At 44.8% G+C, this 15,536-nt stretch overlaps 1 protein-coding gene across 1 annotated transcript in view; it reads right to left on the bottom strand.

Annotated features, from left to right (window-relative positions):
* Positions 1–952: 952 nt before the first annotated feature.
* Positions 953–15,536, bottom strand: part of NOTCH1 (notch receptor 1) — a 101,120-nt gene continuing 86,536 nt past the window's right edge. The window contains exons 27-34 of the mRNA XM_078641922.1: positions 9,230–9,378; positions 8,381–8,597; positions 8,067–8,151; positions 7,686–7,851; positions 6,250–6,548; positions 5,186–5,333; positions 5,000–5,097; positions 953–4,291 (exon numbers count right to left, since the gene is read on the bottom strand). Of these exons, the coding sequence (XP_078498048.1) occupies positions 2,876–4,291; positions 5,000–5,097; positions 5,186–5,333; positions 6,250–6,548; positions 7,686–7,851; positions 8,067–8,151; positions 8,381–8,597; positions 9,230–9,378 (2,578 nt within the window). The 3' untranslated portion in view covers positions 953–2,875. The remainder of the gene's footprint in view (positions 4,292–4,999; positions 5,098–5,185; positions 5,334–6,249; positions 6,549–7,685; positions 7,852–8,066; positions 8,152–8,380; positions 8,598–9,229; positions 9,379–15,536) is intronic.

The following is a 15,536-nucleotide window of genomic DNA, read 5'->3' on the forward strand; positions in this document are numbered from 1 at the left end:
CTCTCTTTTAAGATAAAAGCAAACTGAAGGCTTGAGCTATTTTGAACCTCTAATCATTACTATGGACCACAATCCATTCCATCATTTCTTGCTCACTGTTCGATTTAAGACAGGGAGAAACCATATGCAGCACGTTCTCGGCTCAGTGCCGAAAGAGACAGTTGAGTCCGACTGCTAGGTCATGTCCTTTTGGACGGGGTCCAAAGTAAATGGTGCAGATTTTGGGGCCTCGTGACTCTGCGAATTGCCTCCCTCCTTCAAGGAAGTCTAGATTTTCCATAAGTTATAATATGGTTCGCCCCCGCCTGTTAGGAAAGGTTACTTTCTATGTCTATGCGCTCTACCAATTAATGTTGGGTGACACCCGCAACAATCAAATAGTCATCTACAGGAGAGAGAGGTTTTGCCACTCTTGCCTCCCAACTGGACAATACATTTAAGGAAGAAACATCTGAAATGCATAAAACAGGGAACGTTGCAGTGATATCTCTCAGAAAATTGAGATCCGAAGGGGAAGTAGCATGAAATATTTAACACCCGGCGCCACTGGTCCAGTCTGCAAGCCTGTTCCCACCTCAGTGTATGATTTATGTAAACTGTGATAATCAATACTTAGATATGTTTAATAGTATACACCTTCCCCTGTTAGGTGCACAATTTAACCCGTTGCGTGCTTCTGTCGGCCGTTGGCCGACGAGAGCACTACCTCGCTAGTGCTGCTGACGGCCAACGGCCGACGCAGCCCCGCCCAAAATGCGGAAGTGCCGCACTGTCGCACTGTCGCGGCAAAGGGGTTAAACATTAAGTTGCAGGAAATGTAGATGATGAATTTACAATAAGATGCTTGTGACAAACCGAACAATCTTGCATAAAAAGAGGGGAGAAAAGAGATATGTGGGAGGAAAAAGATAAGACCACAAGAGAAAGGAATTAATGAAACAAAACAAATTAGTTTTATTAAAATCTAGACACCTTTTAGCATAATTTTTATTAGAGGAAGACACATCAGAGATTACAGATCAGTTAACAAAAAATACATTGCTTTTGCAAACTACAACTTTGCAGGTAGACACTTGTACTACAGCACTCTTTTGTAAACTACAGTATAAAGTAGTTTATAAAACATTACCGTAAGAACCGGCACCAGCTGACTTCACCATGCCTGATGGGAGGTGCTGCAAAGTCACTACTGCATAGTTTCACCAGCAGATAACACAGTTAGGAATAGGTTGCAGACAAGTCTATTTGGCAGACTTCAAATCTTGGTCACTACTGGACTGTGGCACATATTGGAAATTTGCACCATCTACATCCCAAGACAAGTAGTCACAGGTATATACAGTGTTTTGTTGCAGACTGTTCCATGACATTCTTCCAAGCACCATCCCTGTTGTCGGCACATGACAAGCGCGATGCATCTGAACAGCATGATATAAGAGTCACTTGCTGAGATTTTTTAAACAAAATCCTCCTTTTAAAAAGATATTTACAAACATAAAACATCGCCACAGGCTCATACAACACACTACATGGTTGCGTTTTTGTCTCAGTGAATGATGCATCCTGGTACACAGGATAAAATACACCGGCCAGACTGCAATGCCTCCTGCCTAGTCTTGTACAGAACTTTGTTCAGCTGAAAAACATCCATTTCAGTATATACATCAAGCTGATAAAAAGTTCATGCCACATTCAGAGGAAAGCGGATGTAGTTGGGAGAGGTGAATTTAGGATTTAGATTGGGTGACATCACCTTCTGTTAACTTTCCTTAGAATCTGAATACATTTCTGATGCATTTTCTAAGGGTGTTGATCAACTGAAAGGCAGAGTTCTGCCACCTTAGAAAAGTCCTGGCTAACAAACAGCTTACACAAATTTTCTACTCAACTTAATTCACAAAGTCTGGTTCACAAAAGCAGTAATTCCTGTTGGTGGGATATTTACTGCTAGTTAGATCCTATCAAAGAAGATCATTTTAAATCCTACAATGGGATATTACTCTAAGAGTTCTCTTTTGGTTCACGTGGCCTATCAGATATACCAATTTGCTTTTGTATAATAGTGCCTTTTCGCTAAACGTTCGTGTCCCAGCACATCATTTGGCTATTGGTATATCAAGTAAAGGGCACAAGATTTAAACTTCGTGATTAAAGGGGTTTTTCCATATATTCATATTCTTCTCAACTATGTTTAGTAAATTGTCATTCAAGCAATGTGGTTATCTAAATTTAGCTTATTGACTTTTTTGAAAATCTAGGGCCTAAACTTTCAGCAGCAGCAGCTGTTTACATTCAGGACATAAGGCAAAGCATCAACTAGTTATTAAAGTCAAATATATATACAACTTTATAATACTGAAACTTTAAACAAACATTGAAGATTCCAGGACACAGTTTATAGTACATTTTAAAAGATCAGTTTCCTGTTTCATTTCTCAGTGTACTGTTGATGTTCACCCCGCCACATTTCTTGTCTTTACTTTACAGGAAAATCAATAAATACATGTATTTTTCACAATCAAGAATCTTTGCGTATATCTTTACAAAAAATATGAACATTATATTAATGATATGAATAAAAAATCTCTATGAAGAGCTAGTTTCAAATTTCTAGAAATTGGACAAAGCGTTGAGCTTTGAATCTTTAGAAACAGAATGTATAAATAAAAAAAGGCAGTGTTTTCATGTAAAAGTACATAAATAAATACTAAAAAAGTTTTTAAAAAAAGTTTTCTTCTGTATAAAATTGTATAAAAGGATCCTTCAGTCAAAGCACAGTGTTTTTAGAGTTTTTTTCCAAAAGTTTCTTTTAATTATATATTTAGGTAAAACCTTTAAGTTCCACTGTGTACCGCTGTCTCTCGAACAAATTATTTTACTTAAATGCCTCTGGGATGTGTACAATTTGTGCTTGCATGCTCGTTGGGGGGCTTGAAATACCTTCTGACCAATCGGAAATGTTGGAATGAGGAGAAGAGCTTGACCATTGGTCTGGGGATTCAGGAGATGGAGTCAAAAAGGGGTGATCGGACACCTGAAGTTGGTGGCTAGGAGTGTTGTCCATTGCAGAAGAGTAACTGTGTTGGGATGGCGGTGTTAAAAACTGTGTAGTTGCTATAGACTGGGTGAGTGAAGACGGTAGGGATGATGTGAGAAGCTGGGTATCTTGAGGCAAAATTGTGTGAACTGCCATACTGTTGCTGGTCAACTGCTGCAGATCTGCCTGTGTTAAATCGTTGCTGCAGAAGACTTGACCAATATGATTATTAGCAGATGAGCTAGAATTGTGGTGTTGCTGCATAGTTTGTTGCTGCTGCTGAATTTGCTGTTGCAGGTTCTGCTGTTGCATTTGCTGTAGCTGTTGAGCCTGCATCAAATGGGGCTGGCTGCCTATCCTTGAGTTTGGCATTGCCTGGTAGCTCATCAATTGGGACAATGTTGTTGTGGGCAAGCCGTTCTGCAGAGATGTCATCATGCTGTGAGCTTGCTGGTGGGCACTCGACTGGACATTATTCCTCAGTGCACTATACTGGTTTGAAACCATCCCGTTTTGTAACCTTGAGAGCCAATCGCATTGCCCATTCATGGTCGGTGCTCCGCCCACAGTAAAGTTCAAAGAGCCACTGCTCATTACGGTACTGGGGCTTGAGACAGAGAGATGGGAAAGACGTGGAGGCACTGGCTCAAAAGTCATTCTGTTGGAGCCAGCCATTGTCATGTCTTGTTTTCCTGCTAGGTTGTGATGATTGAGGGTCATGTGACCATCGGTCATGCCTGGCAGGTGGTTCAGAGCCATTGAAGGAGACTGTTGAAATGGAGAGGTCATCAGTGGTGGGGAAGCCACGTCTGAAATGTAGCCATGGGGGGATTCAAGCGAGTCCACCGGCGATAATCCACCAGAGCTATCCAGAAGATTTTTTCCATCCTGGGATTTTTTCCTCCTGGCTTTGACGTCTTTGGACTCCTTTCCATTGCAGCCATTACTTTTAATACTTTGCTTTCTGGCTTTCTTCCCTTGAGCAGCAGGTTTCATATTGCTCAGGTAACTGCTGGGAGAGCAGATCTGTGGGGACAACGTGGGTGCCCCCAGGCTGTTGTGCATCTGTGGGCTCCGGACCAAGTTATATTCATCCAGAAGTCGCACGATGTCATGGTGCATACGCTCTTGAGCAATGTCACGAGGAAGCCGGTCCATATGATCAGTGATGTCCCTGTTTGCAAAGTGGTCCAAGAGAACTTTGCCAGTCTCGTAGCTTCCTTCTCTCGCTGCAAGGAATAGTGGCGTTTCCTCCTGTAAGTATAAGGAAAAGAAAAGACAACAGACATAAGCCTTGTCTTTGTTTTCATACTGATGCATATTGTTACAATGTGATTAATGTTGCAGTTTAACCCCTTGGGCACAGTCGGAATTTTGCCGCGGTGCGGCAAAATTCCACATGTGCGCAGATCGGATTGCCCCCGGCCGTCCGACGCACACGAGCACCGCGGCGTCGCATGCAAGGGGTTAAGCAAGGATTTGTGAATTTCCTGCATATCTACATTACAACGAGGCATTTAAAGCTATGCAACATGTTTATCAGTCTGACATGCATTTAAATTAAATACAGGCTAGGGGCTAGAGTTGGTGATTGCACAAGCATGCATGTAAACACACACACACAAACAAACGCATCCAGCATGCATGTATATACACACACACGTGCATCCACAACACAGGATGCATGAGTACATCAACACACACAGTCTCACACCACATCCACACAAACATTCATTGAGCAGAAAAAAAGAGGAATCCCTTATGATATTGCGCCACTCTGTTACAAACACAATAACAAGTGATATAGGGATTACAAAGCACCAAGTAAACCAACATTAAGTAGTGACATAAATATGCCAACCACAGAGTAAGGGATGCTTAAGAGAGACCACCGAGCTCCTCCTCTGCTTTTAGTGCTTAAGGAGTAATGTGGCTTCGACATGCGGCTGCTTGACGGGTTACCTTGTTGTCCTGCATGTCTTTGTTGGCGCCGTTCTTCAGGAGCACGATGGCCGCGTCCACGTTGTTCACAGCAGCAGCCCAATGCAGAGCAGATTTACCTACAATCATCAAGGTCAGAGGGATCAGTACTTGCTTCACAAACTGGACCCTTTCCTGTAGCATACGATGAAGAAACTTTTCTCTTACCTAAGTCATCCACTGCGTTGACATCGGCATGGCAGTTGATGAGTTCTTCTACCATGCCCTCCACTGCCAATCGCGCCGCCAGGATCAATGGGGTCGTTCCATCATGCATCCGGGCATCCAGCTCAGTGGCTCGGTTCCGGATCAATATCTGGGTGCAGAAAGAGAGAGGGTGGTCAAAAATACGAAAATTAAATGAAGAACTGCGGATTTAGTTAAATAAACTGAATGTACAACTAAACAGATAACTTCACAACTCTGATAATGTGCACTTTTATCACTAGCATACTCGCTGATGAATAAACAAATTTCACCTTTACTTAGTTTTATGTCTTTTCTTTGGACCACAAAGTGGCTTGGTTGACTAAGGAGCTAACAGAAGCATGTGTGACATGGGATTTTAGGTCTGAATCCCATTTGCATAATCATTGCCTTCCCTCTCTCCAATTAAGGAACAATTTGCCTTTATTCTCTTGCAAGAAAGGTGCATATTAGCAAGAAAGAGCTACACTTTTCCATACCCCTTCATTTGGAAAAATGTATCCTACTTTAAGACTTTATGTTACAATAAGATGCTACAGTATCGGGTGGGTTCTACACAATATTCAAGTTTTAATATTGCTCTGCACTTACATCGACTCCACAATATTGACAATCTTTGTAATGTATGCTTGTCTTGACAGTATGTCAGTAGTCAATACTGTAAAGTCAATTTACGTGCCAGTTGATCTTACGAACCTCGATATTGTGACATAAAGACCAGCTTTTGAAAAAACTGTATAGGGTACTTCATTGAAATCAGGCTAACACTCAGCAAACTCTACAGGATCTGCACCACCACCATCACCACACAAATATCTCTGCATTAACTTGGAGAGAAAAGTACACACCTGTAAAGAATAATAGACGATGGCAGGCAGAAGTCAAAAATCTTAGCTGGAGGTCAGAGACTCGATGATTTAGATCTTAATACCTACTTTTAGGTAGGAAGAGCTGACCTCCTGCATCTCATCTTCCCCTTATTTTCCAGAACCAAGAACACTGCGAAATCACGAACGTCCACGTACCTGGAAGACACCTTGAGCGTCAGCAGCCACAGCGGCATGGAGTGGAGTCCGTCCCATGTTGTCTTGAACATTGGCGTTAGCACTCGCCTCCAGCAGACGTTTAGCGGCATCTGAGCGTGCGTACCGTGCAGCCAGGTGGAGAGCAGTCTCTCCCGTCCTATCGGTTTGGTTGTGTAGATTGGCACCCTGGTAGAGGAAGTCAGAAATTACGTTGGCAGATGCGTCTTCCTCCTCTTCACTGTTCCCTGTTTCCAGTCCTCCTCCACTGCACGAGGCGATCATCAATGGGGTAAATCCATCTGAAAAGGGTGGAAACAAATCACAAGATTATACAATAAGCCTTTACACAAATATGATATTGTTGCACTGCAGAAAGTATGCATGTCGATTCTACGAGACAATTTTTTTAAAGTGTGCTTTGTGTCTTTTTAATATATTCTTTCATTTTTTTAATGTTCCGTAAGAAGTGGAAGCAAACATGTTGTGACCCTGTTTTTTAATCTCTTAACAAACTGAACCAATCCTGCATACAAAAGCACATCATGAGTGTAGCAGCTTTAGGGCAAAATATATTTGTTTACAGAGCTAATGAGGAGAAAGTCATTGAGTGAAGGATGTGTATTTTACCAAGATGAAGTGAGACAAAACAAAGATTCCAAATTAGAGTAGTGGGTAACAGGGTGGAAAAGAACTTATTTAGAAACATCAAAGCCTATATTATTCGACTGTACTTGTATATTAAACCCAGTAGCCTCTTCTGTGTTCTCCAACACCCTCATTATGCTACATACAAAGTTATATTCTCTGCAAGATTGTAGGTAAAATCCAAAAGGCATAAAACAAGGGTGATATCATGTGCAAGAAGCAGCAGTTATGTGGTTCATTGCTGTAACACATCACAGACATAATGCATGCAGTTCTTTCACCGCTGGCTTCAACCCCATTAACTTCCACCCCAAACATTCCCCTATAACCTCACAAGGAGCAGGATGTTCACAACAGATTCACCTACCCGGATAAGACCATGGCACAAGGCAAGTGTGACATTCAAAACCAGTTTCCGATCCATACACCGAAGACCTAATTTCTCTCCCCAGAGTACCGCAGAATACATCTTTGAATGCACATTTGCGGCTGCACAATGCCAGTGCAGCCTCTTCCTTCCATTAACCCGCCTTAAATTAAATATTTTCCAAATGCATCTCGAAGCTTTTTTACTTTCACACCCCCTAGAATGAGGATCTTGCTGAAATACTCAAGTCTTTTGCGCCATTTGTCCTTAAGGACCTTGAACGGCTTCCGTAAGGTTTGGCTTTACACTCCTTTCGTTCACCCTAGTCATATTTCAGTCTTTTTCATGAGCAAAGATTGAGAGCAGGTATCAATTTTACTCATTTGCAACTGTGCTTCTCTGAAATTGAGAGTTTTCCCCTTACCAGGACCGCGGACGTTCACATCCAGGCAGTCAGGATCAATCTCGCCTTGGGGTGGTGTCGGGGCCATGGAGGAGATGCGTAGGTCGGCCGCGTCCAGGTGCTGCTGAGTCCACTGCCGGCGATCCGTCTGATCGTTCATGTCGGGTAGCATTGCCTCCTGTTCGAACTAACAGAGAAGAGGGAATAGGCACATCAGACAACAAGGAGGACAGAGTGCGCCTACAAAGACTGCCATCACACAACAAAAGCCACAGGAACACTTTTATACCTTGGTGCAAATGGGGATACGTGTTTTCCCTTTGCCAACTAGAGTCCTTTAAAGTTTACACCTCAATCAACATCGTCTGGTACAACAAAAAGCACATATTTGCAATGGCTCACCCTAAATCTTTTGCTGTCCAATGTTTCTTCATCACCCCACTCAGTCTGATTATCGTCCATTAAGTCGGTGGAATTTTTCAGAGGTCTTTAAAAGAAAAAGACAAAAATGAATTAATATCTAACAAGGAGGCGAGGAGTCAAACAAAACATGATCCCAAGAAGGTATTTTTGCAATTAACAAAAATCTAAAATATACTTCTAGGCTCATAAGAAGAGAAATATTCCAAAGCGAAGCGTGCAGGACACATATTGCGCGTGCATGAAAGTTACATATCATTCCATGCAGTGTAGCGGAGAATTTGAAGATGACTTACTTGAGGCCCACGGAATCCTCCCCCAGGGGCGGCCGCCGCTTACTCTTGTTGGTCTCAGTCACTTTGAAGCCTTCAGGGAACCAGAGCTGCCCATGTTCCCGGTGTCGCTTGCGAGACACCAGGACCCCCACGCCGATGAAAGCCAGCACGACCAGGGCCGCCATCACCACGTACATAAGATACAACTGAGACCCCTTGGAGGGCTCCCCAGTTTCACCTGGAAAGAAGCAGAGGGCGGTGAGGTCCGGAGACATCAGGCTGCATTTCAAACCACTGACAGGAGCGAATATGAGGCGGAATGAGTTCATTACAGGGGAAAAAGCAGGAGGGAGGCTGAAGAAATAAGGTCATTTTATGCGCTATTAATCAGAATTGCAAACTATGCCTCCTTCCTCTCCTGTAAAAGGCAGCCTGTGCGCAGAGAGTGCTTTACTTGTACCCCTCTGGAGAGAAAGGATTAACAAACTTCAAATCAGCCGCACTCGCACTGAGCTGTTAAGACACAGGATTTAGAGGGGATTTTCAAGATACAAACTTCAACACCTTGCACAGGCCATCGATCAATTTCTTGCTTTATAAAAAAAAAAACAGTAATGATTTTGAAATAAATCCATCGGTGAAAAATAAGACAGAGTCTATTTACTTCATTGAGCAGGAAAAGGGGGGAATCCCTTATGATATTAAGCCGCCCTGAGCCGGGCTCCGGTGCAGTTGCTGTGAAAAATAAAAATGATTTCAAAGGATGCTGGCCCCCCCCTGCCCCCTCTCCCATCACCCATCCAATAGCGGCTGCATTCGATATTTCATAACCCGACGGTAGATGGCGATAGAGCCCGTGAAGCTGCTTACTTTTGACCGCCTCGATCTTGTAAGGGATGTTGAGGTTCCCGTGGGAGGCCAGCGCGCCCAGGAAGGCGGCCACGTCCGTGGCACTCTGGAAACACTGCGACGAGGACTGGAAGCACTGGCGGTTGTCAATTTCCAGATACACAATTGACCTACGTGGACGACAAACATGAAGGCATTCAGATGGGGAGTGGATATTCAGCAAAACAGTAACGTCAGACTTAACAAAAAACGTATATTTAAATAATGCACAAAGACTTTGCACTTTATTTATTTATTTATTTATTCAAAGTTTTATATAGCGCGAACAAGATCCTTACAGATATCAGAGCGCTTCACAAAGACAGGGAAGGGGCAACAGAGTAAACAGAGATAATGGGAACAGTATAATAATCAGTGACAAGGTAATAACATGGATGATAAAAACAAACATAAAACCAATCCATATATGATCAGGTAGGTAACATGGTAACATGGTAATAACATGGTAATAACATGGTAAGTAACATGGTAATAACATGGATGAAAAAAACAAACATAAAACCACTCCATATATGATCAGGTAAGGGAGTAGTATATAGCAGCACAGGTCATTGATCCCACTACCATGGCGTACAGGTGGATCAGTAAACCAACGTGTATCATATCTTGGTCGGTAGTAATAGAGTAGCGTAATAGTGCCCCCAACAAGTCGAGGATAGGCAGAGCAGCGATACAAGCAATGCAGAGTCTCTGACCCAACATCTGTAGCGATCAGGAGATCTTGGCCAGAAGCATTGTTTTCACCTCTTTCTTGAAGAGTGCAGTGGAGGTGATTAGCCTTGTTTCAGGAGGGAGCGCATTCCAGATCCTGGGTGCCATTCCTGAGAAGGAGCGTTTGTAAGTTTTCGCTTTCCGAAATCTACGAGGTTTCAGGAGTAGATTTTTAGTACTCCTATTGGATCTCGACCCTCCTGATATAGACAGCTTTTGAGCGAGGTAGTAGGGTGCCTTGTGGTGCACGGCCGCGTGTGTCATAGTTGCAATTTTTAGCTGTATTCTGGGTTCAAAAGGCAGCCATTTTAGAGACTTTAGGTCTGGGGATATGTGCGAGTGCTTTCTTGAGCCAGTAATGAGTCTCGCGGCAGCGTTCAGGGAGGCTCTTAAGGGTGCTGTTGTGGATAGCGGGAGACCGCTGAGGGTCGCAATTCCGTAGTCTATTCGAGGGATGACTAGAGCTTGTACAGCAGTTTGGAAGTCTTTGGCAGGGAGGAAGGGTTTAATTTTCCTCAGCGTGTTAATTTGGAAATTAGCTGCTTTTGTGGCTTTGCTGACGTGCTGCTGCATGTCGAGCTTGGCGTCGAGTGTGATGCCTAGGGATTTCGCCGAGTCCACGATGGTAGGTTGGACATTGAGTGCTGTTAGGTTGTTGAGCCAGGTTTGGGTGGTGGAGATTTTCGCCGGAGGTGAGATGAGTAGGAACTCAGTTTTTAGAGCATTTAGTTTGAGGTGATTATCGGCCAGCCAGGATTGGGTGTTAATAAGCGTGGAATTCAGCTGTTTGATATCTTCCGGGGACTGTAACTTTAGGTAGAGTTGCGTGTCATCAGCGTACATATGGAATTGAACATTGGATGCTTGAAGCAAGGTGGCGAGGGGTTCCATAACGAGGTTGAACAGTGTAGGAGAGAGGGTGGATCCTTGTGGAACCCCAAGATCTGCAGGCACCGGTGTAGATAGTACATTGTCGATCTTGAACCTCTGAGACCGGTTGTGAAGGAAAGACGAAAACCATTTGAGAACAGTTCCCGATAGCCCCATCCTAGTACTTAGCAGCTCCAACAAGTTCTCATGTTTGACCGTGCCAAATGCTGACGAGAGATCAAGAAGGATGAGGAGGCAGGACTCATTACGATCCAGAATTTGGAGGGCGTCATCAATTATGTGTGTCATAGCTGTTTCCGTGCTATGTTTCGCTCTGAAACCTGATTGATGAGGGTTGAGGAGGTCAAATTTATCAATGTGTTTTGTTAGTTGGAGTTGGACACATTTCTCCAACAGTTTGGCCAGGGTGGGGATATTGGTGATGGGTCGATAATTGTTTAGGTCAGACGGATCAGCTGTAGGTTTTTTGAGTATAGGCGTGACTTGCCCCACCTTAAGGGAGTCTGGAATGTGTCCTTGTCGCAACGAGCTGTTAATGATCTTGGTCCAGAGAGGGAGGAGCAAGGGGATAAAGTCTTTTACCGCATTAGCAGGTAGAGGGTCTGTGAGGTGATTAGAGGGCTTCAAAGTGCAGAGCAGTTTGTGTATAGCTTCTTCCGAGTAGGTGTCGAAGTACTGCCAAGATGCCTTGTTTTTAGGTTGAGTGTCAGCCATTCTGGTGTAGTTGGAGTATCGATTTACATCCATTATGAGGCCATTTCTTATGTTGTCAGTCTTATGTTTAAAGAAAGCAGAGAAGGCTTCACAGTGTGGAGTGTCATTTGTTGAGCTATTTGCTTGTGTGGGTTGTGCCTTTGTTTGGGTCTTGATTAACTCGAACAGTTTTCTTGGCCTATTCTTCGCTTGGTCCAACTGGCGGCTGAAGAAGTCCGACTTTGTGCGCTTTATTTTCCTAAAGTAGGCATTTCTCTTGTTCTTGAGCTTTTTGAGATGCAGTGCTGAAGGGTCCGATCTCCAGGTGCGCTCTGCCATTCGCATATTACGCCTTTCGTCATTGAGACTGTCATCATACCATGGGTTAGAGATTTTGGTGGAGACTCTCTTCAGTTGCAGAGGGGCGACTTCATTGACTATTGTATTCATAGAGTCAAGGTAGTGGTCAGTCAGTGATTGAACATCTGAGGCACCTGAAGGGGGAAGGAGGAGGTTGCCGATGTGGGGAGGTAGGGTGGAGGGGTTAAGATTCTTCAAATCCCTTTTCCATGTTTTGGATTTGATTGGTTGAGTAGGGTTAGGTTTAACTTTTTCGTTGATAAAGAAGGTGATAATGTGGTGATCTGACCAATCGCAGGGTAGAATCGCTTCCAATTGAATAGCGTTCTCTTTGGCAATGATGAGATCGAGTATCGCGCCTTTGTCGTGTGTTGGTTTATCGCATAATTGGGTGAGGTCAAGCGCATTGAGGAAAGTTTTTAGACTATTCACTGCAGTGTCTTTCTGATCGTTCCAGTGGAGATTGAAGTCACCCAGGTAGACTTGAGTGGTCTGCCGACCGGCGTTGGAAGTGATCAGGTCCATGACTTGTTGGGTGAATATGAGATTGTCACCAGGCGGGTGATAAATGAGATGTAAAGTACATACTTGTTTGCCCTCACTGATGATGTCTAGGCAGAGGAGTTCACAGGAGGAAAGGGAGGGGGAGGTGACTTGAGTAACGGAGATGTTGCTCTTAACAATGCATGCAATTCCCCCGCCCGTCTTGCCAGGAGACCTGTCCAACCTAATGATGTGATAATTGGGGGGGACTAGTATGTCCATAATCGGGGTGGAGGCTTCAGTGAGCCACGTTTCCGTTAGAAAGGCTAGGTCTAGCTCCCTATTTGAGACAAGATCCGCGATGTCGGAGGAATGTCTCTGGGCCGATCTGCAGTTTAGTAGGATGCATTTGAGTTTGGGACAGAGAAGGGTGGACGAGCTTTCTAGTGTGAGGGGAACTTTCCTGAGGTTGTTAGGGACGGAGCCTCTGTTGTTGTGTGTTGGGAGCCTCAGAGCGTTTGTGGGAATTGTGGGTATGGGGATGTGCGAATTGGAAAAACCTTTTACCGGGCCTGGGCCATAAGAGTGTAGGAGAGAGCAAAGGTCGAGGTCAGACAAGGGGCTGAGAACACGACGGGGGCGGTGGGAGTTATTGCGAACGGGGATAGTGGACCATTGCTGGAGTCGTCGGGGGCGAGTGTATGTAGGAAGGGTGCGTCGTTTGTAGGGTAATGGGATGGTGGGAGGTAGACTGGGCTGTGAGGAGAGAAGGTCTTTGATTGCGTGGATGTCTTTTTTGATTTGTAAAATTTCCTCCTTGACTTGTTGGAGTGTGGATAAGGTCAAGTCAGGAGGGTTGTTGAGGTGTTCCGCGGTGCTAATGGGTGGGATGGTATTCAAGGTGTGGACGTGTTTGTGGGCGAGGGGTGTGAGTGGTGAAGGTGAGGCAGGCGGTGGGTGGGAAGCATAGATAGTGACTTCAGTGGGAGACGATACAGGTGAGTAGAAGAGTGAGTGAAGGTTGAAGACAGTGGGGGAGACAGGAGGGTAGTGAGGGCTAAGAATAGGAGGTGGGAGAGAGGGGGGTGCTAGGGTAAGGGAGGAGGTATGTTCTGTATCTTGTGTTGGGAGGGGGATGACGTTATGAGTGGGAGTGGGGAGGGAGCGGGGAAGGGAGAGGAGTCTGCCGTGGGGGGGATGGGGTTGTTGGGTGGATAAACTCCGCGTGATGGTGTGTGCAGATGTAGGCGTGTTGTGGGTGGGAGTTGTTGTGTCGGGTGTGAGAGACACGTGGGTGGGAGTGGAGAGAGAGATGGGGAGGGAAAGGTGTCTGTCGAGGGGGGGATGAGAGGGGGTGGATAAACTTTGGGCGATGGCTTGTTCAAATGGTGGAGTGTTGTGGGTGGGGGATGATCTGTCCGAGGGGAGATGGATGGAGGGGGTGTGGGTGGGGATAAGAAGTGTCGTGTTGGAGGGGCTACTAGTATGTGCGGCGGGGATATTCGTGACTGTCCTTGGGGAGTGGCGTGCGTTAACAGCAGGTGGGCCATTTACTGGGGTGCTGGGGGTAGAGGTGTAGTAGGTGGTGGCTGCGAGGTCAGGGGGGATAGTGCTGGCGGACTTCTGGGTTCGGGTCCGCAGCTTGGAGAGGTGCTCTTTGAACTTGGGGAACAGGTTGTCTAGTAGTTCCAGGTTCTTGTCCGTGGTCCACTTTGCTATATATATCATCCTTTCCCATGAGCTATTTCAGGTCTAATCTGTAGTCAATAATGTTAGGATCGGTATGAAATAAGCGTTGTAGTACATATAAAGGGGGAGGCATGCCATTTTGCATGCCACAGCTTTCAGCTTTTAAATGGACATTGCACACTCACTCTGGAAGATTATGCACCGTTTCTGTAATCCATCATTTTAGGTGCACAGCTTAATTAAGGCCAACAGATCCAACACAGTTACCCCCAGAAGCTGACCAATGCTTATTTTCTCTTTGGACAAGGGTGGTACTTTGTGACAAGATTCTACAGAACAGGGATGGGTGGAATATGCCAATTTCATTATGCTGCTGGTTGCATCGTATTCAACTTTTTTCCAAGACTGTACTCACAGTTCCACCCACCCCCCAGCCAGCCCGTATTTAATGCGCTGCAGTGCTCGTTGATGCCGTGCACTATTTTGGACCACATAGCTGCTTTAGCACAGCATGGGGTGTTAAAGCCCTTCTGATTGGTTGAGCGAGACCAGTCAGATTGGCTTACACACTGGGCCCAGATGTACTCATTGTCTTGCAGCGCAGCATCCACATGTTCCATGCCACATTATGCCATAACTCCACACAGTGCCATATCTATAGAGACTAGCCTGCTGGTCGTGCCATCCCTTGAGCGGGTGTGCACACAAGGCTGCCTTGCTCGACACAGCTGTGCTCTATGCTGCAGAGGTTAGCGTGCTCTGTTATACTCCGGTATACATTTCTATGGGTAGACAAAGTCAGAAGCTTCACATTTATCTTCTGTGTTCTGTGTCATACATGCACTGGACATTTTGTTTGTGCAAAATGAACATGTTTTCTCTTGTGTGCATCTGCTTAAGTCCATAGTAATAGACAGTCCTTCAACCAATCAGAATCTGCCAATATTCAGATTTTCCCGATTGCTGAATAGCCGATAAATATGGATGTGCACTTGACATGTTCTTGGATCAGATTGATAGTTAATCAGAGCATGATAAGGCAACGGGCAATTGGGACATCCAGCAGCAGCGTGTTGCCACAGCAGGACTTCACCTGCTGTTTATTGTCTTGTCAATTTGGATCACAGAAATGGCAGACATGTTTAGGAATGTGCACATTAGCTCAGAGTAAGTGAAGTACCAACGACCTCTACCAACTAGGTACACTGCCAGGTGTGTTCTGCAAGAGAGAGCACCATTAGGAGGCAGAAATGCACAGGGATTCAAAAGAAACGTTGTGAGAGTGAGTACAAATACCACCAACAGTAATCAAACTATGGGTTAATTACTAGGATTCTGGCCACAGTGTGCGCATATTTCATGGTAAAAATACAAGCATTATCATATGCATGGATAAAATTGCATGGTCACCGTCCCGTCTTTCCGCAAGTTCCAAAATTCA

The sequence above is a fragment of the Lissotriton helveticus genome, chromosome 5_1, assembly GCF_964261635.1.
Source record: "Lissotriton helveticus chromosome 5_1, aLisHel1.1, whole genome shotgun sequence".
Classification (NCBI taxonomy): Eukaryota; Metazoa; Chordata; class Amphibia; order Caudata; family Salamandridae; genus Lissotriton; species Lissotriton helveticus.